The 24296-nt window shown below is 41.6% G+C and overlaps 1 protein-coding gene across 1 annotated transcript in view; it reads left to right on the top strand.

Annotated features, from left to right (window-relative positions):
• KLHL14 (kelch like family member 14) overlaps positions 1-23109 on the top strand; it is a 219496-nt gene extending 196387 nt beyond the window's left edge. The window contains exons 7-9 of the mRNA XM_053715007.1: positions 782-940; positions 4105-4262; positions 22365-23109. Of these exons, the coding sequence (XP_053570982.1) occupies positions 782-940; positions 4105-4262; positions 22365-22505 (458 nt within the window). The 3' untranslated portion in view covers positions 22506-23109. The remainder of the gene's footprint in view (positions 1-781; positions 941-4104; positions 4263-22364) is intronic.
• Positions 23110-24296: the final 1187 nt, after the last annotated feature.

Genomic DNA, 24296 nt, shown 5'->3' with positions numbered 1-24296 from the left:
GACAAAACATACTTTTTCATTGACTGAGAATAAGACAATACATACTGTTTCATTGACTGAGAATAAGACAACACATACTTTTTCATTTACTGAGACTAAAAGAACACATACATTTTAATTGACTGAGAATAAGACTGCACATACTTTTTCATTTACTGAGCATAAGACAACACATACTTTTTAATTGACTGAGAATAAGACAACACATACTTTTTCATTGACTGAGCATAAGACAACACATACTTTTTCATTGACTGAGAATAAGACAACACATACTTTTTCATTAACTGAGAATAAGGCAACGCATACATTTTTATTGACTGAGCATTAGACAACACATACTTTTTCATTGACTGAGTATTAGGCAACGCATACATTTTTATTGACTGTGCATTAGAGAACACATACTTTTTCATTGACTGAGAATAAGACAATACATACATTTTCATTTACTAAGACTAAAACAACACATACTTTGTCATTAACTGAGAATAAGACAACACATACTTTTTCATTGACTGAGCATAAGACAACACATACTTTTTCATTGACTGAGCATAAGACAACACATACTTTTTCATTGACTGAGCATAAGACAACACATACTTTTTCATTGACTGAGAATAAGACAACACATACTTTTTTCATTGACTGAGAATAAGACAACACATACTTTTTCATTGACTGAGTAGAAGTCAACGCATACATTTTTAGTGACTGAGCATTAGACAACACATACTTTTAAAAGGAAACGATTGTTAATAGATTTTCCCATCTGCAGGTGGTGTTCACAATGGAGAATATGTCCAGTGGTTATACTGCTATGACCCAGTCATGGACGTTTGGGCCCGAAAACAAGATATGAACACAAAGAGGGCTATACACGCTTTAGCAGTAATGAATGATCGACTGTATGCAATTGGCGGAAACCATTTAAAAGGTCAGTTCAACATATTTTATAAATAACCTGATGAAATTTTTCCTTAAAGGGACACTGAACCCAAATTTTTTCTTTTGCGATTCAGATCATGCAATTTTAAGCAACTTTCTAATTTATTCCTATTATAATTTTTTCTTCGTTCTCATGCTATCTTTATTTGAAAAAGAAGGCATCTAAGCTAAGGAGCCAGCCAATTTTGGCTCAAACCCTGGACAGCACTTGTTTATTGATGGGTGAATTTATCCACCAATCAGCAAGAACAACCCAGGTTGTTCATCAAAAATGGGCCAGCATCTTAACTTTTACATTCTTGATTTTCAAATAAAGATACCAAGAGAATGAAGACATTTCGATAAAAGAAGTAAATTAGAAAGTTGCTTAAAATTGCATGCTCAATCTGAATCACAAAAGAAGAAAATTGAGTTCAGTGTCCCTTCAAACTTTATTTCAATCACAGATATTCTTCCCTAGTAAAACAGGGAATTTTTTCTATTACTCAGTAGCTATGTGAGATAAATGTACCTGATGTCACAAGACTAATGCATGGCTGAAATCTAATTTGCTTTCCCTTGAATCATCAAGCTGACTGTTAGCTGTATTTCTCATGTTCAGAGAACAGGCTTTATTAGACTAGTGGAGTGTGTGGATGTGATATACTAAAATGGTATATCTGTAATTATATTAAACAGTCTAGATCTGCTACTGTTTGAAGTTGATTCATATTATTTAGTTACCATATTTATTATAAGTGAACTACTGAGTTAAAGGGACATACAGCCCATTGTTTTCTTTCATGATTCAGATGAATCATTTAATTTAAACAACTTTCTAATTCACTTCTATGATCTAATTTGCTTAATTTCTGTTGGTATCCTTTGTTGAAAAGCACAGGTAGCCTCAGGAGCTAGGAGCTCATTTCTGAATGGTGGCTGCACATATATGCCTCCTGGCATTGGCTTACCAATGTGTTCAGCTTCCAGTAGTGCATTCCTGCTTCTTCAAAAAAGGTTATCAAGAAAAGGAAGCAAATTTGATAACAGAAGTAAAATTGTTTAAAATGGTATACTCTATCTGAATCATAAAATAACATTTTGGGGCTCCCTTTAACATAATCATCTTGCAATAAGGTTATATAGTTGTGGCAGCTGCAGCAGTTATATAGTTAAGGCAGCTGGTTATATAGTTGTGGCAGCTGGTTATATAGTTGTGGCAGCTGGTTATATAGTTGTAGCAGCTGGTTATATAGTTGTAGCAGCAGCAGATTTATATAGTTGTGGCAGCTGCAGCAGTTATATATTTGTGGCAGCTGGTTATATAGTTGTTGCAGCTGGTTATATAGTTGTGGCAGCTGGTTATATAGTTGTGGAAGCTGGTTATATAGTTGTAGCAGCTGCAGAGTTATATAGTTGTGGCAACTGCAGCAATTATATAGTTGTGGGTGATGCAGAGTTATATAGATCTGGCAGCTGCAGCAATTATATGGTTGTGGCAGCTGCAGAGTTATATAGTTGTTGCAGCGGCAGATTTATATAGTTGTGGCAGCTGCAGCAATTATATAGTTGTGGCAGCTGTAGTTATATAGTTTTGGGAGCTGCAACAGTTATATAGTGAAGGCAGGTGCAACAATTATATAGATGTGGGAGCTGCAGCAGTTAAATAGTGAAGGGAGGTGCAGCAGTTATAGACTTGTAGCAGCTGCTGAGTTATATAGTTGTGGGAGCTGCAGCAGTTATATAGTGACGGCAGATGCAGCAGTAATCTAGTTGTGGGAGCTGCAGAGTTAAATAGTTGTGGCAGCTGCAGCAGTTACATAGTTGTGGCAACTGCAGCAGTTACATAGTTGGGACAGCTGCAGCAGTTACATAGTTGTGGCAGCTGCAGAGTTATATAGTTGTGGGAGCTGCAGCAGTTATATAGTTGTGGCAGCTGCAGAGTTATATAGTTGTGGCAGCTGCAGCAGTTATATAGTGAAGGCAGGTGCAACAATTATATAGATGTGAGAGCTGCAGCAGTTAAATAGTGAAGGGAGGTGCAGTAGTTATAGACTTGTAGCAGCTGCAGAGTTATATAGTTGTGGGAGCTGCAGCAGTTATATAGTGACGGCAGATGCAGCAGTAATCTAGTTGTGGGAGCTGCAGAGTTAAATAGTTGTGGCAGCTGCAGCAGTTACATAGTTGTGGCAGCTGCAGAGTTATATAGTTGTGGGAGCTGCAGCAGTTATATAGTTGTGGCAGCTGCAGAGTTATATAGTTGTGGCAGCTGAAGCAGTTATATAGTGACGACAGGTGCAGCAGTTATATAATTGTAAGAGCTGCAACAGTTATATAACTGTGGGAGCTGCAGCAGTTATATAGTTGTGGCAGCTGCAGAGTTTTATAGCTGTAGGAGCTGCAGCAGTTATATAGTGACGGCAGGTGCAGCGATTACATATAACTACAAGACAATTTGGGGGTTTCTTTTTCCTTTAACATAATCATCCTGCGATAAGGGTAAAAACTTTTTTTTGAAAAAGATAAGGGAAAGTGACAAATTAAACAGTAACTACAAAATACTTTATTTTACAATTTGATATAACACATTTTTTTCATACAAATCATCATTATTCACACAGTATAGCTAAATACATTCAACAACATTATGAATCCATGAATTGTGTTTCTTATTTAAGGCACAGTCTAAATAAGAGTGCAAGAGTGCAATATTAAATATTTGCCATGAAGATTTTACATGTAAATAATATGGGAGAAAAATGTTGTTAGAGCAGATAAATAAGGGAACCCAGGAAGCTGTAAACATGTTTGGACAAATAAGAGAGAACCCTGGAAATCTGCAGACCTTGCATTAGTGCACCCTCAACATAAGAAATAACACATGTGAAGCTCCCATTAATCAGGTACTAACTCTAGATCAGCTGTGTTGATGTGACTAAAACAAAAGAGGCAATTTTACAGTTATGAAAAAGACAACTTACATAAACAATATATTCTCAAACATAGTCCAGAAAAAAAGAATGTCGGAGAGTTTATCCCCTGCTAAATTAAAGGAGCATAAAAGTCTAAAAGGAGTGACTAACTTCTCAGGCATTTTTTCTGGGCTATGTTTAAGCATTATGGGTATGTTTCTTCATCCTAGAGTTGTATGCTTATTGCTATGGCACTTTTTAGGATTTTCTCACTTGGATGTCATGCTTGTGGAATGCTATGACCCAAAAGGAGACCAGTGGAATATCCTACAGACACCTATTTTGGAAGGTCGCAGTGGGCCTGGGTGTGCAGTGCTGGATGATCGGTTTTACCTTGTCGGAGGCTACAGTTGGAGTATGGTAGGTATTGAAGAATATGAAACCTTTTCACTAGAAACCTTGAAACATTTGCAAACAATGTTTAGAATAAAGTGCTATGATCACCTTATTATATCACCCTGTGATTATGACTTATGACTATGACTATCATAGGACAGTTCATTATAAATATCAACAACAGAACTTTAGACTCAGACATGGTCTGCAACTGCTTATATAGTGATGACAGCTGCTGAAGTTATATAGTGAGGGCAGCTGCTGAAGTTATATAGTGATGGTAGCTGCAGCAGTTATATAGTGACAGTAGCTGCAGCTGTTATATAGTGACAGCAGCTGCAGCAGTTATATAGTGACAGTAGCTGCAGCTGTTATATAGTGACAGTAACTGCAGCTGTTATATAGTGACAGCAGCTGCATCAGTTATATAGTGACAGTAGCTGCAGCTGTTATATAGTGACAGCAGCTGCAGCAGTTATATAGCGACAGTAGCTGCAGCAGTTATATAGTGACAGTAGCTGCAACTGTTATATAGTGACAGTAGCTGCAGCTGTTACATAGTGAAAGTAACTGCAGCAGTTATATAGTGACAGTAGCTGCAGCTGTGATATAGTGACAGTAGCTGCAGCTGTTATTTAGTAGCAGCAGCTGCTGAAGTTATATAGTGATGGCAGCTGATGACGTTATATAGTGAAGGCAGCTGCAGGAGTTATATAGTAGCATCAGCTGCTGAAGTTATATAGTGACAGCAGCTGCAGCAGTTATATAGTGACAGTAGCTGCAGCAGTTTTATAGTGACAGCAGCTGCTGAAGTTATATAGTGACGGCAGCTGCAGCAGTTATATAGTAGCAGCAGCTGCTGAAGTTATATAGTGACAGTAGATGCTGAAGTTATATAGTGACAACAACTGCTGAAGTTATATAGTGACAGTATCTGCTGAAGTTATATAGTGACAGTTTCTGCTGATGTTATATAGTGACGGAGCTGCTGAAGTTATATAGTGACGGCAGCTGGTGAAGTTATATAGTAGCAGCAGATGCTGAAGTAATATAGTGACAGCAGCTATATAGTGACAGTGGCTGCAGCTGTTATATAGTAGCAGCAGCTGGTGCAGTTATATAGTGACAGCAGCTACTGAAGATATATAGTGACTGCAGCTGCAGCAGTTATATAGTGACAGCAGCTGCTGAAGTTATATAGTGGCAGCAGCTGCTGAAGTTATATAGTGACAGCAGCTGCTGAAGTTATAAAGTAGCAGCAGCTGCTGAAGTTATATAGTGACAGCAGCTGCTGAAGTTATAAAGTAGCAGCACCTGCTGAAATTATATAGTGATAGTAGCTACTGAAGTTTTTATAGTGACAGCAGCTGCTGAAGTTATATAGTGACAATAGCAGCAACAGTTATATGGTGATGGCAGCTGCTGAAGTTATATAGTAGCTGCAACAGTTATATAGTGACATTAGCTGCATAAGTTATATAGTGATGGCAGCTGCAGCAGTTATATAGTGACAGTAGCTGGTGAAGTTATATAGTGACAGCAGCTGCTGAAGTTATATAGTGATGGCAGCTGCAGCAGTTATATACTGACAGTAGCTGCTGAAGTTATGTAGTGACAGTAGCTGCTGAAGTTATATAGTGACAGCAGCTTCAGCAGTTATATAGTAGAAGCAGCTGCTGAAGTTATATAGTGGCAGAAGCTGCAGCAGTTATATAGTAGCAGCAGCTGCTGAAGTTATATAATGTCACCAGCTGCTGTTTTATATAGTGGTACTTCCCAGCTTGAGTTTTGGGATCTGGAGCAATCATCCAGCCATGTTATGACATAACATAAATGGACATCTAGCAGGATTTTTCTTTTATTTATAGGGACATGAAAACCCATATTTTTTCATTCTAATTTACTTCTATTATCTAATGTGTTCATTTTCTTGATATAATTTGCTGAAAAACATATCTAGACAGGTTCAATAGCTGCTGATTTGCAGCTGAACATAGATGACTCGTGTGATTGGCTCACCTATGTGCATTGCTATCATCCTTCTTAATATGGGAAGAGTCTATTATCTAATTTGCTTCATTCTTTAGATGTCCTTTGTTGAAAAAACATAAATTATGACTTACCATGTAATTTCCTTTCCTTCTGTATGGTAAGAGTCCCAGCTGCATTACTTACTTGTGGGAAATACTGAACCTGGCCACCAGGAGGAGGCAAAAACACCCAAGCTAAAGGTTTAAATACCTCCCCCAGAGAAGTGTCAGAAGATTTCGGAGTAGTCTCTTATGGAGGGTAGTACTCTTCTAGATGGGACTGGAGTTTTAAGTAGTCCTGTCAGCCTCTCAGTGAGAGCATGGATGAAAGTTAGAGTCCGGAGATGCAGGGAGAGTCTTTCTGCGAAACCCTCCGGACTCATATTAACAGCTCCATAAGCAAACAGCGTTGACAAGTTTTTCTGCCTGCTTTCTTCTCTCAAGTCCATGTCAGAAGCGACTCTACTATCTGTCACACTTGAAGGGCCCTGTTACTGTTCCACGGCATAGATTCTGGTAAGATTGTTTCATTTTCTCTTGTTAAGTGTGTTCAGTCCACGGGTCATCCATTACTTATGGGATATATTCTCCTTCCCAACAGGACGTTGCAAGAGGATCACCCAAGCAGAGCTGCTATATAGCTCCACCCCTCACATGTCATACCCAGTCATTCTCTTGCAAGTCTCAACAAAGGAGGTTGTGAGAGGAGATAGGAGTAACATTCTTCAATCAAAAGTTTATTATTTTAAAATAGCACCGGAGTGTGCTGTTTGTTCTCTCAGGCAGTATTTAGAAGAAGAATCTGCCTGCGTTTTTTCTATGATCTTAGCAGACGTAACTAAGATCAACTGGCTGTTCTCGCACATTCTGAGGAGTGGGGTAACTTCAGAGAAGGGAATAGCATGCGGGGTCCCCCGCAAATGAGGTATGTGCACTAAAATATTTTCTAGGAATGGAATTGACTATGAAAACACTGCTGTTACCCATATGACGTAAGTACAGCCTTTAATGCAGTAGTAGCGACTGGTATCAGGCTGATAAATGTATGCGCAGTTGAGTTATTTTCTAGGGACTAGAATTTAACTTTAAATACTGTTAGTACTGAAATAAATGTATGAGCCTTAACTGCAGTAGAAGCGACTGGTAGCAGGCTTAGTGATAACTTTGCATGACACTGGAAAGTTGTTTTTTAAAACGTTTACTGGCATGTTATTCGTTTTGTGAGGTACTTTGGTGATAAATCTTTTTGGGCATGATTTTTTTCCACATGGCTAACGTATATTTCTGCATAGACACCGTTATATCAGGTCTCCCACTGTTGTGATATGAGTGGGAGGGACCTTTTTTTAGCGCCTTGTTGCACAGTTAAAATTCTAGCACAGTCTTCCTGCTTCTTCCTCTTTGATCCAGGACGTCTCCAGAGAGTTCAGGGGTCTTCAAAATTCATTTTTGAGGGAGGTAATCAGTCACAGCAGACCTTTGACAGTGTGTTTGACTGTGAGAAAAGCGTTAAATCTTAAATTGATTATCCGTTTTGGGTATTGAGGGGTTAATCATCCTTTTGCTAATGGGTGCAATCCTCTGCTAATTTCATACATTTACTGTTTAAAATTGGTTGCTATAACCGTATTAGTTCATTGTTATTTCAACTGTGACAGTTTTTTTGTGTTTTTAAAAGCGCTGCAGCGTTTTTTATATTGCTTGTAAACTTATTGAAAGAAATTTCCAAGCTTGATAGCTTCATTGCTAGTCTGTTTAAACATGTCTGACACAAATGAATCTGCTTGCTCATTATGTTTAAAGGCCAATGTGGAGCCCAATAGAAATATGTGTACCAATTGTATTGATGTTACTTTAAATAAAAGTCTGTCTTTACCGGTAAAGAAATTATCACCAGACAACGAGGGGGAAGTTATGCCACCTAACTCTCCTCACGTGTCAGTACCTTCGCCTCCCGCTCAGGAGGTGCGTGAGATTGTGGCGCCAAGCACATCAAGGCACTTACAAATCACTTTACAAGATATGGCTAATGTTATGAAAGAAGTATTATCTAATTTGCCTGAGTTAAGAGGCAAGCGCGATAGCTCTGGGTTAAGGACAGAGCGCGCTGATGATATGAGGGCCATGTCTGACACTGCGTCACAATTTGCAGAACATGAGGACGGAGAGCTTCATTCTGTGGGTGACGGATCTGATCCAAACTAACGGCTAAGAACTCCGGATTCGCCATTCAGGCGCGCAGAGCGCTATGGCTTAAATCCTGGTCAGCAGATGTAACTTCTAAATCTAAATTGCTTAATATTCCTTTCAAAGGGCAAACCTTATTCGGGCCCGGCTTGAAGGAGATTATTGCTGACATTACTGGAGGTAAGGGTCACACCCTTCCTCAGGACAGGGCCAAATCAAAGGCCAAACAGTCTAGTTTTCGTGCCTTTCGTAATTTCAAGGCAGGAGCAGCATCAACTTCCTCCGCTCCAAAACAGGAAGGAACTGCTGCTCGTTACAGACAGGGTTGGAAAAGCAACCAGTCCTGGAACAAGGGCAAGCAGGCCAGAAAGCCTACTTCTGCCCCTAAGACAGCATGAAGAGAGGGCCCCCTATCCGGAAACGGATCTAGTGGGGGGCAGACTTTCCCTCTTCGCCCAGGCTTGGGCAAGAGATGTCCAGGATCCCTGGGCGTTGGAGATTATATCTCAGGGATACCTTCTGGACTTCAAAGCTTCTCCTCCACAAGGGAGATTTCATCTTTCAAGGTTATCAGCAAACCAAATAAAGAAAGAGGCTTTTCTTCACTGTGTACAAGACCTCCTAGTAATGGGGGTGATCCACCCAGTTCCGCGGACGGAACAAGGGCAAGGATTTTACTCAAATCTGTTTGTGGTTCCCAAGAAAGAGGGAACCTTCAGACCAATCTTGGACCTAAAAATCTTAAACAAATTCCTAAGAGTTCCATCATTCAAAATGGAGACTATTCGAACCATCCTACCCATGATCCAAGAGGGTCAGTATATGACCACAGTGGACTTAAAGGATGCCTACCTTCACATACCGATTCACAAGGATCATTATCAGTACCTAAGGTTTGCCTTTCTAGACAGGCATTACCAGTTTGTAGCTCTTCCCTTCGGGTTAGCTACGGCCCCGAGAATTTTTACAAAGGTTCTGGGCTCGCTTCTGGCGGTACTAAGACCGTGAGGCATAGCGGTGGCTCCGTACTTAGACGACATTCTGATACAAGCGTCAAGTTTTCAAAATGCAAAGTCTCATACAGAGATAGTTCTAGCATTTCTGAGGTCGCATGGGTGGAAAGTGAACATGGAAAAGAGTTCTCTGTTACCACTCACAAGGGTTCCCTTTCTAGGGACTCTTATAGATTCTGTAGAGATGAAGATTTACCTGACGGAGTCCAGGTTATGAAAAATCCTAAATGCTTGCCGTGTCCTTCATTCCATTCCAAGCCCATCAGTAGCTCAGTGCATGGAAGTAATCGGCTTAATGGTCGCGGCAATGGACATAGTGCCATTTGCGCGCCTGCATCTCAGACCGCTGCAATTATGCATGCTGAGTCAGTGGAATGGGGATTACTCAGATCTGTCCCCTTTACTAAATCTGGACCAGGAGACCAGAGATTCTCTTCTCTGGTGGTTGTCTCGGATTCATCTGTCCAAGGGAATGACTTTTCGCAGACCAGATTGGACGATTGTAACAACAGATGCCAGCCTTCTAGGCTGGGGCGCAGTCTGGAATTCCCTGAAGGCTCAGGGATCATGGACTCAGGAGGAGAAACTCCTTCCAATAAACATTATTAAGAGCGATATTCAATGCTCTTCTAGCTTGGCCTCAGTTAGCAACACTGAGGTTCATCAGATTTCAGTCTGACAACATCACGACTGTGGCTTACATCAATCATCAAGGGGGAACCAGGAGTTCCCTAGCGATGTTAGAAGTCTCAAAGATAATTCGCTGGGCAGAGTCTCACTCTTGCCATCTGTCAGCGATCTACATCCCAGGCGTGGAGAACTGGGAGGCGGACTTTCTAAGCCGCCAGACCTTTCACCCGGGGGAGTAGGAACTTCACCCGGAGGTATTTGCTCAACTGATTCTTCGTTGGGGCGAACCGGAACTGGATCTCATGGCTTCTCGCCAGAACGCCAAGCTTCCTTGTTACGGATCCAGGTCCAGGGACCCTGGAGCGGTGCTGGTAGATGCACTAGCAGCCCCTTGGGTTTTCAACATGGCTTATGTGTTCCCACCATTTCCATTGCTGCCTCGTCTGATTGCCAGGATCAAACAGGAGAGAGCATCAGTGATTCTGATAGCGCCTGCGTGGCCACGCAGGATCTGGTATGCAGACCTAGTGGACATGTCGTCCTGTCCACCATGGTCTCTGCCTCTGAGGCAGGACCTTCTACTTCAGGGTCCTTTCAACCATCCAAGCCTAATTTCTCTGAGGCTGACTGCATGGAGATTGAACGCTTGATTCTATCAAAGCGTGGTTTCTCGGAGTCGGTTATTGATACATTGATACAGGCTCGGAAACCGGTTACCAGAAAAATTTACCATAAGATATGGCGTAAATATTTACATTGGTGTGAATCCAAGAGTTACTCATGGAGTAAGGTTAGGATTCCTAGGATATTGTCTTTTCTACAAGAGGGTTTATCCGCTAGTTCGTTAAAGGGACAGATTTCTGCTCTGTCTATTCTTTTTCACAAACGTCTGGCAGAGAACCCAGACGTCCAGGCTTTTTGTCAGGCTTTGGCTAGGATTAAGCCTGTGTTTAAAACTGTTGCTCCCCCGTGGAGCTTAAACTTGGTTCTTAAAGTTCTTCAGGGTGTTCCGTTTGAACCCCTTCATTCTATTGATATTAAGCTTTTATCTTGGAAAGTTCTGTTTTTGATGGCTATTTCCTCGGCTCGGAGAGTCTCTGAGTTATCTGCCTTACATTGTGACTCTCCTTATCTGATTTTTCATTCAGACAAGGTAGTTTTGCGTACTAAACCTGGGTTTTTACCTAAGGTTGTTTCTAATAGGAATATCAATCAGGAGATTGTTGTTCCATCATTATGTCCTAACCCTTCTTCAAAGAAGGAACGTCTTTTGCATAATCTGGACGTAGTCCGTGCCCTGAAGTTCTGCTTACAGGCAACTAAGGATTTTCGGCAAACTTCTTCTCTGTTTGTCGTTTATTCTGGACAGAGGAGAGGTCAAAAGGCTTCGGCCACCTCTCTCTCTTTTTGGCTTCGTAGCATAATACGTTTAGCCTATGAGACTTCTGGACAGCAGCCCTCTGAAAGAATTACAGCTCATTCTACTAGAGCTGTGGCTTCCACCTGGGCCTTTAAGAATGAGGCCTCTGTTGAACAGATTTGCAAGGCTGCAACTTGGTCTTCACTTCATACCTTTTCAAAATTTTACAAATTTGACACTTTTGCTTCTTCTGAGGCTGTTTTTGGGAGAAAGGTTCTACAGGCAGTGGTTCCTTCTGTTTAAATTTCCTGCCTTGTCCCTCCCATCATCCGTGTACTTTAGCTTTGGTATTGGTATCCCATAAGTAATGGATGACCCGTGGACTGAACACACTTAACAAGAGAAAACATAATTTATGCTTACCTGATAAATTTATTTCTCTTGTAGTGTGTTCAGTCCACGGCCCGCCCTGTCTTTTTTTGAGGCAGTTCTAAATTTTAATTAAAACTCCAGTCACCACTGCACCCTATAGTTTCTCCTTTCTCGTCTTGTTTCGGTCGAATGACTGGATATGACATGTGAGGGGTGGAGCTATATAGCAGCTCTGCTTGGGTGATCCTCTTGCAACTTCCTGTTGGGAAGGAGAATATATCCCATAAGTAATGGATAACCCGTGGACTAAACACACTACAAGAGAAATAAATTTATCAGGTAAGCATAAATTATGTTTTTATACATGTATGATAACGCAAGAAGACAGGGTCACAGTGTGACTCCTTTTATCTGTATAGAATCAAGGGTTAATATCTCCTGAGGGGGAATAATCTTATATGTTTATTTGATGTTATGCTGCTTTTATCTGTGAGATGTTATAGGCTCATAGGCTGTTATGGAATATACAGGTTTCACTTTCACTTTGAGAGCTGTGCAGCTTACAAGTTTGGTGCGCTTTTTCTCATAGCAGAGATGGTCCTGCATTGTTTTTATTCCCTCTTTCCTGACCAGGTGTTTATCAGAGAGGAGTCATAAATCTCTGTACTGTCTGGGTCATAGGAGGTGGTGAGTGCCTCAGCCATTGGGGTATAAGGGTGCCGTTTTTGTGAATAAAATAAGTGTTTTATTTCTATAGTTCTCTGCTTATTGCACTAGCGATGGAGGATTCTGTTACTTTAGAGGGCCTCTATTCCTGAAGAGTAATTCCTGTTTATATTGTGAGGAGGCCTTAGATCTGCCCTCTTAATTATGTTCCATATGCCTTGATAATGTGATAATATCAAACATGTTTGATACCACTGAGTCGTCCACCTCTGAGGAGTTGTCGTCCAGTGAGGTGCGTACCCTACATTCTTCTCTCTTTACACATGCAGTTTCACGTAGTATTGCTGATACGCCATCTGGAGGGGGCCTTTTTTTCTCTAGACGTTACTGCGTAGTTCAGACAGCGGTGTCTGCGGCCTTTAATGCTTTACCTCGCCCTGCCAAGTGCAAGCGAAAGGTTACATATCGCATTCCTTCCTAGAGTACATCAGATAATTTATTGGATTTAACTGATACGTTATCCGAGGAGGAAGTTCTTTCTGAGACTTCAGAGTATGAACATTCTGGGTCAGAGTCTGCTGCCTCTAAACCTCCGGCTGCGGAGGAACCAGACTTTGGTTTTAGGAATTTGCGCTTTCTTCTAAAGGAAGTTTTTGGCAAATTCAGAGGTTCCAGAGGCTAAATTGCCTGATGAACCTTTGATTCCTAAATTGGATAGAGTTTAAGGACCGGATGGTACCTTATCCTTCCCTGCTCCTGTTAGATGGCGAACATTATTAAGACTCTTCTCCCTTTAACAAATTGTTCCCGGTCCTGGACTCTCTATGGAGTTGTAAGGTTCTGTCCCTAAAAGGGATGGCGCTATCTTTGCCCTTGCTAAACGTACTACTATCCTGCTTGAGGATAGCTCTTCGTTTTTGGAGCCCAGAGATAAAAGATGGAAACTGTGTAAAGAAAGATGTTTCTACATACGGGATATTTGTTTTTCAACCGGCGGCAGCTGTTGCCGCGGTTGCTGGAGCAGTTACCTATTAGTGTGACTCCTTACAGTATTTGATTGAGGGGGAGGGTCCCCTCGACGGTCTTCAGGAAAGAATTTCAGCCTTGAGCTTGCTAATTCTTTTATCTTTGATGCTAATATGCAGATTATTCGTCTGAATGATACGGCTTCAGCTTTTACTGTCTGCGGATATGACTTCTAAGTCTAGACTTCTTTCCCTCCCCTTTCAGGGAATGATTTTGTTTGGTCCAGGCCTGGACTCAATTATCTCCACGGTCACAGGGGGCAAGGGTGCCCTCCTACCACAAGAGAATATGAACTAGTCTAAGGGACAATTTTCATTTTCTTTTCGTTCTGATAAAACCCATGTCAGCAGTCTTCTGCTAGGCCAGAGCAAAACAAGAGCTCTTGGAAGCTGGCTCAGTTCTGGAATAAATCCAAGCAGAGTAAGAAGCCCGCCGAGTCTAAGTCATCATGAATGGGTGGTCCCTGGTCCTTCTGGATTGTGTAGGGGGCAGTCTGTCGCTCTTTTTAGTCACTTGGTTCAGGGATGTGCAGGATCCATGGGTGCTGGAGGTCATAGCTCAGGGTTACAAGATAGGTTTCAAGTTTCAGCCATCCAAGGGCTGATTCCTCCTCTCTCTCCTGTCTTCCTGACCAGAAAGGAGGAGAGCCTTTCTGGGGTGCGTACGGGATCTGTCCTCCTAGGAGTTATTGTCCCGGTGCCTATCGCAGTGAGAGGTTTGGGATACTATTCAAACCTTTTCATGGTCCCGAAGAAGGAGGGAACTTTCTGTCCGATTCTGGACCTAAAGTGCTTAAACTTTTTATTAAGTTTTTCTCCAACATTGGTGTGTCCGGTCCACGGCGTCATCCATTACTTGTGGGAATATTCTCTTCCCTAACAGGAAATGGCAAAGAGCACAGCAAAAGCTGTCCATATAGCCCCTCCTTGGCTCCGCCCCCCCCCCCCCCAGTCATTCTCTTTGCCGCTCTGAACAAGTAGCATCTCCACGGAGATGGTGAAGAGTATGTGGTGTTTAGTTGTAGTTTTTTATTCTTCTATCAAAAGTTTGTTATTTTGAAATGGTACTGGTATGTACTATTTACTCTGAAACAGAAAGAGATGAAGAGTTCTGTTTAAAAGAGGATTATGATTTTAGCAGCAGTAACTAAAATCAATTGCTGTTCCCACGCAGGACTGTTGAGCCTAGAGAACTTCAGTTGGGGGGAACAGTTTGCAGACTTTTCTGCTCAAGGTATGACTAGCCATTTTTCTAACAAGACTGTGTAATGCTGGAAGGCTGTAATTTTCCCTCATGGGGATCGGTAAGCCATTTTCTTAGACTCAGATAGAATAAAGGGCTTATTATGGGCTAATAACTGGTGGACACTTTTAAGGGCTAAATTGATTGTTTATTTAAGTTATTATTAAGGTTTTGAAGTGGATTTCAAACTTTTTAATATTTGGGGAACGTTTTTATCGCCAGGCACTAGTTAAGACACCTTCCAGTCAGGAAGGGCCTTTCTCTGTAGTAGGCAGAGCCTCATTTTCGCACCATTATTGCGCAGTTTCTTTTGAGTGCAGTGCATGCAACTGCATGTGAGAGGGTCTGGTATCCACAGAAAACGTTTCTAGAAGGCTGGAATTGGTATCGTATACCCCCTGGGATAAGTGAAGTCGCAGCAAAGGCTGTGGCTAGGACTGTAGTGGGGTTAAATTGCAAAACGGCTCCGGTTTCCGCATTTTAAGGGTTAACAGCTTCAAAATTGGGGTGCAATACTTTGAATGCATTAAGACACTGGTGAAATTTTGGTAAAGTTTGGATAATTCCTTCATAGTTTTTCACATATTCAGTAATAAAATGTGCCCTGTTTAACATATCAAGAGACAGTAACGGTTTTGTTTAAAAACGGTTTTTGTGCTTTATTAACCAGTTTAAGCCTGTTTAACCTGTCTGTACCTTCAGATAAGTCATGTTCTGTATGTATGGAGGCCAAGGTGGTTGCTCCTTCAAATGTATGTGATAATTGTGCCATAGCGTCCAAACAAAGTAAGGACAGTACTGTCACATTTAGTAAGGTTGCCCAGGATGATTCCTCAGATGAAGGAAGTAGGGATAGTTTTGCATCCTCTCCTTCTGTGTCTATACCAGTTATGCCCACGCAGGCGAACCCTAGTACTTCTAGCGCGCCAATGCTTGTTACTATGCAACAATTGACGGCAGTATTGGATAACTCCATAGCTAATATTTTATCCAAAATGCCAGCATTTCAGAGAAAGCGCGATTGCTCTGTTTTAAACACTGTAGAGCAGGAGGGCGCTGATGATAATTTATCTGTCATACCCTCACACCAGTCTGAAGTGGCAGTGAGGGAGGGTTTGTCAGATGGAGAAATTTCTGATACAGGAAGAATTTCTCAGCAGGCAGAACCTGATGTTGTGACATTTAAATTTAAATTAGAGCATCTCCGTGCATTACTTAAGGAGGTGCTATCTACTCTGGATGATTGTGACAATCTGGTCATCCCAGAAAAATTGTGCAAGATGGACAAGTTCCTAGAGGTCCCGGTGCACCCTGATGCCTTTCCGATACCTAAAAGGGTGGCGGACATTGTGAATAAGGAGTGGGAGAAGCCAGGCATACCTTTTGTCCCTCCTCCTATATTTAAGAAATTGTTCCCCATGGTTGACCCCAGGAAGGACACATGGCAAACAGTCCCTAAGGTCGAGAAGGCGGTTTCTACATTAGCCAAACGCACGACCATTCCCATTGAGGACAATTGTGCTTTCAAAGATCCTATGGATAAAAAATTGGAGGGCTTGCTTAAAAAGATTTTTGTACAGCAAGGATACCTCCTTCAACCTATTTTGTGCATTATTCCTGTCACTACAGCGGCGTGGTTCTGGTTCGAGGAACTGGAAAAGTCGCTCAGTAGGGAGACTCCATATGAGGAGGTCATGGACAGAGTTCACGCACTCAAGTTAGCTAATTCCTTTATTTTAGACGCCGCCTTGCAGTTAGCGAAATTAGCGGCGAAAAATTCAGGGTTTGCAATTGTGGCGCGTAGAGCGCTCTGGCTAAAGTCTTGGTCGGCGGATGTATCTCCCAAGACAAAATTGCTTAATATTCCTTTCAAGGGTAAGAATTGAAGGAAATTATTTCAGATATCACTGGGGGAAAGGGCCTTGCCCTCCCACAAGATAGGCCTTTCAAGGCTAAGAATAGGTCCAATTTTCGTTCCTTTCGCAACTTCAGGAACAGACCGGCTTCTAACTCTGCAGCCTCTAGACAAGAGGGTAACGCTTCCCAGACTAAACCAGCTTGGAAACCAATGCAAGGCTGGAACAAGGGTAAACAAGCCAAGAAGCCTGCTGCTGCTACCAAAACAGCATGAAGGGGTAGCCCCCGATCCGGGACCAGATCTAGTAGGGGGCAGACTCTCTCTCTTTGCTCAGGCTTGGGCAAGAGATGTTCAGGATCCCTGGGAACTAGAAATAGTCTCTCAGGGTTATCTTCTAGAATTCAAGGAACTACCCCCAAGGGGAAGGTTCCACATTTCTCACTTATCTTCAAACCAAATAAAGAGACAGGCATTCTTACATTGTGTAGAAGACCTGTTAAAGATGGGAGTGATACACCCAGTTCCAACTGTGGAACAAGGTCAGGGGTTTTACTCAAATCTGTTTGTAGTTCCAAAAAAAGAGGGAACCTTCAGACCAATTCTGGATTTAAAAATTCTAAACAAATTTCTCAGAGTTCCATCGTTCAAAATGGAAACCATTCGAACAATTTTACCTGCAATCCAGGAGGGTCAATATATGACTACCGTGGATTTAAAGGATGCGTATCTACATATTCCTATCCACAAAGATCATCATCAGTTCCTAAGGTTCGCCTTTCTGGACAAACATTATCAGTTCATGGCTCTTCCATTCGGACTAGCCACTGCTCCCAGAATTTTCACAAAAGTGCTCGGGTCCCTTCTAGCGGTTCTAAGACCAAGGGGCATTGCAGTGGCACCTTACCTGGACGACATTCCAATTCAAGCGTCGTCTCTTTCCAAGGCAAAGGCTCATACAGACATCGTTCTAGCCTTTCTCAGATCTCACGGGTGGAAGGTGAACGTAGAAAAGAGTTCCCTGTATCCGTCGACAAGAGTTCCCTTTTTGGGAACAATAATAGATTCTTTAGAAATGAAGATCTTCTTGACAGAAGTCAGAAATCAAAGCTTCGAAACGCTTGTCAAGTTCTTCTCTCTATTCTTCAGCCTTCCATAGCTCAGTGCATGGAAGTAGTAGGATTGATGGTGGCAGCAATGGATATAGTTCCTTTTGCTCGAATTCATCTAAGACCATTACAACTGTGCATGCTCAAGCAGTGGAATGGGGATTATACAAACTTGTCCCCAAAGATTCAAGTAGACCAGATAACCAGAGACTCACTCCGTTGGTGGTTGTCCCAGGATCACCTGTCTCATGGAATGAGTTTCCGCAGACCATAGTGGGTCATTGTCACGACCGACGCCAGTCTATTAGGCTGGGGCGCGGTCTGGGACTCCCTGAAAGCTCAGGGTCTATGGTCTCGGGAAGAGTCCCTTCTTCCGATAAACATACTGGAACTGAGAGCGATATTCAATGCTTTCCAGGCTTGGCCTCAACTAGCGAAGGCCGGATTCATAAGATTCCAGTCGGACAACATGACGACTGTAGCTTACATCAATCATCAGGGGGGAACAAAGAGTTCCTTGGCGATGAGAGAGGTATCCAAAATCATCAAATGGGCGGAGGATCACTCCTGCCACCTATCTGCAATCCACATCCCAGGAGTAGACAACTGGGAGGCGGATTACCTGAGTCGTCAGACTTTCCATCCGGGGGAGTGGGAACTCCACTCGGAGGTGTTTGCCCAGTTGACTCAATTATGGGTCATTCCAGACATGGATCTGATGGCGTCCCGTCAGAACTTCAAGGTTCCTTGCTATGGGTCCAGATCCAGGGATCCCAAGGCGACTCTAGTGGATGCATTAGTGGCGCCTTGGTCGTTCAACCTAGCTTATGCGTTTCCACCGTTCCCTCTCCTCCCCAGGCTTGTAGCCAGGATCAAACAGGAGAAGGCCTCAGTGATTCTGATAGCTCCTGCGTGGCCGCGCAGGACTTGGTATGCAGACCTGGTGAATATGTCATCGGCTCCACCATGGAAGCTACCTTTGAGACAGGATCTTCTAATACAAGGTCCATTCGAACATCGAAATCTAGTTTCTCTACAGCTGACTGCTTGGAAATTGAACGTTTGATTTTATCCAAGCGTGGGTTTTCAGATTCTGTGATAGATACTCTGGTCCAAGCCAGAAAACCTGTGACTAGAAAGATTTACCATAAAATATGGAAAAGATATATCTGTTGGTGTGAATCCAAGGGATTCTCCTGGACTAAGATTAAAATTCCTAAGATCCTCTCCTTTCTTCAAGAAGGTTTGGATAAGGGATTGTCAGCGAGTTCTCTAAAAGGACAGATTTCTGCTTTATCTGTCTTGTTACACAAACAACTGGCAGCTGTGCCAGATATACAAGCTTTTGTACAGGCTTTGGTCAGAATCAAGCCTGTTTACAGACCTTTGACTCCTCCTTGGAGTCTAAATTTAGTTCTTTCAGTTCTTCAAGGGGTTCCGTTTGAACCTCTACATTCCATAGATATCAAGTTACTATCTTGGAAAGTTCTGTTTTTGGTTGCTATTTCTTCTGCAAGAAGAGTTTCTGAATTATCTGCTTTGCAGTGTAATCCACCCTATCTGGTGTTCCATGCAGATAAGGTCGTTTTGCGTACTAAGCCTGGTTTTCTTCCGAAAGTTGTTTCCAACAGGAATATTAACCAGGAAATAGTTGTTCCTTCTCTGTGTCCGAATCCAGTTTCAAAGAAGGAACGTTTGTTACACAATTTAGATGTAGTTCGTGCTTTAAAGTTCTATTTAGAAGCAACAAAGGATTTTAGACAAACCTCATCTTTGCTTGTCGTTTACTCTGGTAAAAGGAGAGGACAAAAAGCTACGGCTACCTCTCTGTCTTTCTGGCTGAAAAGCATTATCCAATTGGCTTATGAGACTGCCGGACGGCATTCTCCTGAACGAATCACAGCTCACTCCACTAGAGCTGTGGCTTCCACATGGGCCTTCAAGAACGAGGCTTCTGTTGATCAGATATGTAAGGCAGCGACTTGGTCTTCTCTGCACACTTTTGCCAAATTTTACAAATTTGATACTTTTGCTTCTTCGGAAGCTGTTTTTGGGAGAAAGGTCTTGCAAGCCGTGGTGCCTTACGTTTAGGTAACCTGATTTGCTCCCTCCCTTCATCCGTGTCCTAAAGCTTTGGTATTGGTTCCCACAAGTAATGGATGACGCCGTGGACCGGACACACCAATGTTGGAGAAAACAGAATTTATGCTTACCTGATAAATTACTTTCTCCAACGGTGTGTCCGGTCCACAGCCCGCCCTGGTTTTTTAATCAGGTTTGAAAAATGTCTTTCTCTATACACTACAGTCACCACGGCACCCTATAGTTTCTCCTTTTTTTCTCCTAACCGTCGGTCGAATGACTGGGGTGGAGGAGCCAAGGAGGGGCTATATGGACAGCTTTTGCTGTGCTCTTTGCCATTTCCTGTTAGGGAAGAGAATATTCCCACAAGTAATGGATGACGCCGTGGACCGGACACACCGTTGGAGAAAGTAATTTATCAGGTAAGCATAAATTCTGTTTTATATGTCCCCTCATTTAAGATGGAGGCAATATGTCCATTCTTTCCCTCGTTCGAGAAGGGCAGTTCATGACCACAATAGATCTGAAGGATGCTCCCTTCACGTACCAATCCTCAAGGACCACTTCCAGTTCCTAAGATTTGCGTCCCTGGACCAGCACTTCCAGTTTATTGCACTTACTTTGGTCTAGCTACGACTCCAAGAAATATTTAGAAGAGTGGACCATTCGGAATCTCTCCTCTGATCCCATGGATGGAAGATAAATAGAGAGAGTCCTCTTGTATCAAGTACCAGGATAGAATCATGGGTACTATATTAGAATGGGAATATTCTAACGGACCAGAGACATTGCAAGCTAGCTTCAACATGTCTTGCTTTCCAACATGTCAAACTCGTAAACTGATTGTTCATTGCATCTATAATAAGGTGTGGAGGACCTACTTATTCTGTTCTCCAGGATGAACTGGAAAGGGCTTTTCTGCAAGTCCCCTGATGGGACAGATTTCGGCCCTGTCTGTGTTGCTGCACAAGAGATTCGCTGAACTTCCAGATGTGCATTCATTTGTTAAGGCTCTGCTAGGATCAGACCTGTGTTTAGATCTATTGCTCCTCCTTTGAGTTTAAATCTTGTTCTTAAAGTTTTGCAACATGTTCCGTTGGAGCCTATGCATGAAGTAGCTATTAAATTGTTGTCTTGGAAAGTTCCCTTTCTACTGGCTATTGCTTCTGCGCGCAGAGTATCTGTGAGTATCTATGTACCAACTTAGGTTTTCTTCCTAAGGTTGTGTCAATTCGCAACATCAATAAAGAGATTGTGGTTCCTTTCTTATGTCCTAATCCTTCGACGAAGGAACGTTTTCAACGTAATTCTGTATGTGGTTTCTGCCTTGAAGTCCTATCTTCAGGCCACAAATTAATTTAGACAAACTTCTTTTTCTGTTTGTTCTCTTTTCCAGGAAGCGTGGGGGTCAGAGGGCCTCTTCGACTTCCTTATCTTTTTGACTGAAGAGTGTCATTCGTTTAGCATTGAGACAACGGGACATAAGCCTCCTCTGAGGATTACGGCTCATTCTACGAGAGCAGTGGTTTCCTCTTGGGCCTTCAAAAATGAGGCCTCTATGGATCAGATTTGTAAGGCGGCTACCTAGTTGTCCTTACATAATTTTTCCAAATTTTACAAGTTTGATGTTTTTGCTTCTGCTGAAGCAGCCTTCGGGAGAAAAGTTTTGCAGGCTGTGGTGCCCTCAGATTAGGGTCCGCCTCTCTTTTTTCCCTCCTGTTAGCATTCTGTGTACTCTAGAGCTTGGGTATATGTTTCCCACAAGTAAGGAATGCAGCTATGGACTCTTCCCATATTAAGAAGGAAAACATAAATTATGACTTACCAGATAATTTCCTTTCCTTCTGTATGGGAAGAGTCCACAGCTCCCGCCCGTGTTCTCCAATGGGCGGCCCTAAATTTAAATTTATTCTGCTGGCACCTTTTTCACCATGATGTTTCTCCTACTGTTCCATGTTCCCTCGGCAGAATGACTGGGGTTATGATGAAGTGGGGGAGGTATTTAAGCCTTTGCCTTGGGTGTCTTTGCCTTCTCCTGGTGGCAAAGACACCCAAGTATTTCCCACAAGTAAGGAATGCAGCTGTGGTCTCTTCCCATACAGAAGAATTAAGCAAATTAGATAATAGAAGTAAATTGGAATGTTGTTTAAAATTGTATTCTCTATCTTTAATCATGTAAGAAAAATTTGGGTTTAATGTCCCTTTAAGTAATTTTTTTAAAATGGATGTTCCTGTCCTGAATAAAATGACTTATTAAGCTTTAGCTTAAGATGGTGACTTACTTTTTATAAATATTATCTAAGGTTGTCATTAAATCATTGTATTGTTTGCAAATAAATGCAATGTTTATGGCCATTTTTTGGAAGCTTCAGTTTAAGGTTTTATATATCTATGGTCCTTAGGGGAAAAAAGTAAAAGTATTTCTTTTTAGGATAAAGCAATTTTAACCATATTGCCTTTTTTATATAGTTTTATATTGTATCCATACAGTAACTGTTAAAATGTAGAAGGTTAACATTAACTAATTGTATCAGTTTTATATTCTATATTGTAGGGTGCCTACAAGTCATCTACTATTTGTTACAGTCCTGAGAAAGCAAGTTGGACGGAGCTGGAAGGAGATGTTGCTGAACCACTAGCAGGTCCGGCCTGTGCGACGGTGATACTGCCAGCCTGTGTCCCCTATAACAAATAACACAGAGACATTTTGAGGGCATTATAAAAGCACGGACCTTGTAATATTGCAAGAGTGAGACATTTTGTTTGAATGTTATTCTTCATTTGAACTGCTTTAAAAGCAAGTTATGACTGGAAATTGTTTAACAAGAATTTAAGTATATAACGTCCAGCACCAGAATAACATTTTACCAGTGTAGAAACAGAGCTGTGCCTAGTTCTGCCTACAAAAATTATGAAGTCATATTGACATTCATCTTTAATTACTCTTTACTTCTACAGTACAGCACCTTTTAATTAGATTTTTCATAGATGATGTGAAATAATATGTATATATTACTAAATCTCTGTTAATTACCGTGAGTGGTATAAAAAGAATTCCTTTTGTCTGAAAGACAACAGTGCCGTAATTGTAATAGAAATTGCTGCACAATACATGAGAAAAGCTGTCTGTTAGCAGCTATTCTGGTGGTACTTGAAAGCAGAAACCTGGCTGTGAGCAGCTTCTCAAATCACAATAGCAAGATCCTTGTGAATCCCAGCAGATTGACCAATCACAAAGCTAAAATTCTTGGAATGTTGTCTGCTTAATACATTTTTTTAATAAAAAGAAAGTAATGTCATTTTTGTTGCATTTGCATATTATATATCTATTGCATTGTAATACAAAAACAAATCATAAAATTACATGTACTATATTCATTTTAAAAGTGTAATTCTTCTAGCAGAATTTGCAGGATTTTGTTATTTCAGACACTGCACAGACACCTTTTGAAAACCCTCTAGAGTATGTTTATCTTCCCTTTTTTGCTTTTTTGGCCAGTTGAGGTGAATGAGCTTATGCACTGTTCTAAGTAATCAATGAATAGTATGTTGCAGGATCAAATAAAATGGAGCATACTTAAGAATGCAAAGTGTACTCCAGCCTCTCTTGCGGGTGGGAAAAAAACACAATGGTTGGAGATAAATAGTAGGAAAAGTGGGGAAAATAGGTCATGAATGCACATTGCATTTTTTTTAAAATAATTTATTAAAAGGACATTAATCAAATAGCTGTTTTAGGCAAGTTATATATTTTGCTATTTGTCCTCTCTAAAAAATAGCATTAGGCATTGAATGTCCCTTTAACCCTTTGAGTGCTAAGCACTTTCCCACCTGGGTGCTAAGCTGTTTTAAGTTTTTTTATTTATTTATTTTTTTGGGTCTTGGGGGTCTGTAGCTGCTTAGATGCCTAAGATACAAGCTTCTAAGCAGCATGCCCACTGCTCCTATACTTAACATTATGAATTTGAAATAAAGTTGCGTGGTGACGTCATCATGTCATTGCGCGTGACGTCACTGCGCATAACGTGAAGCCACGGCGGTGCCGGGGTAGGAGGTCCGATTGCTGGGGTAGGAGCGGGTGGGATCCCCCAGATCTCCCTCAAGGTGGGAGAGTGCTAGTGACGGCTCTGAGCCGTCATTAGCACCAGAGTGGGAAACTCTGCGACGGCTCAGAGCCGTCGTTAGCACTCAAGGGGTTAAACATGTTATGGGGGTTTTATATACATGTTAAAAAAATAAAATTGGTTAGAGCATGTAATTGTTTAATTACTGACCAAACATGATTTTACCTATGTGTTTAACCCCTTTGCAGATTTGTATAGGCTCAGTAATGCAAACAAATACAACTTTAATTCATTAATTAGTGCAAATTCATTAGAATGTCTCTTGTCCTGGTAATATAACACAGAGTAATTCAAAAGGTATTCATCAGTATATTTGAGTGCATTTGCTGTTATACCTTTTATCTTTCTCTACGGTATTTATT

This window comes from Bombina bombina, chromosome 5 (genome assembly GCF_027579735.1).
Source record: "Bombina bombina isolate aBomBom1 chromosome 5, aBomBom1.pri, whole genome shotgun sequence".
NCBI classification, from domain to species: domain Eukaryota; kingdom Metazoa; phylum Chordata; class Amphibia; order Anura; family Bombinatoridae; genus Bombina; species Bombina bombina.
This window is presented reverse-complemented; position numbering and strand designations above follow the sequence as displayed.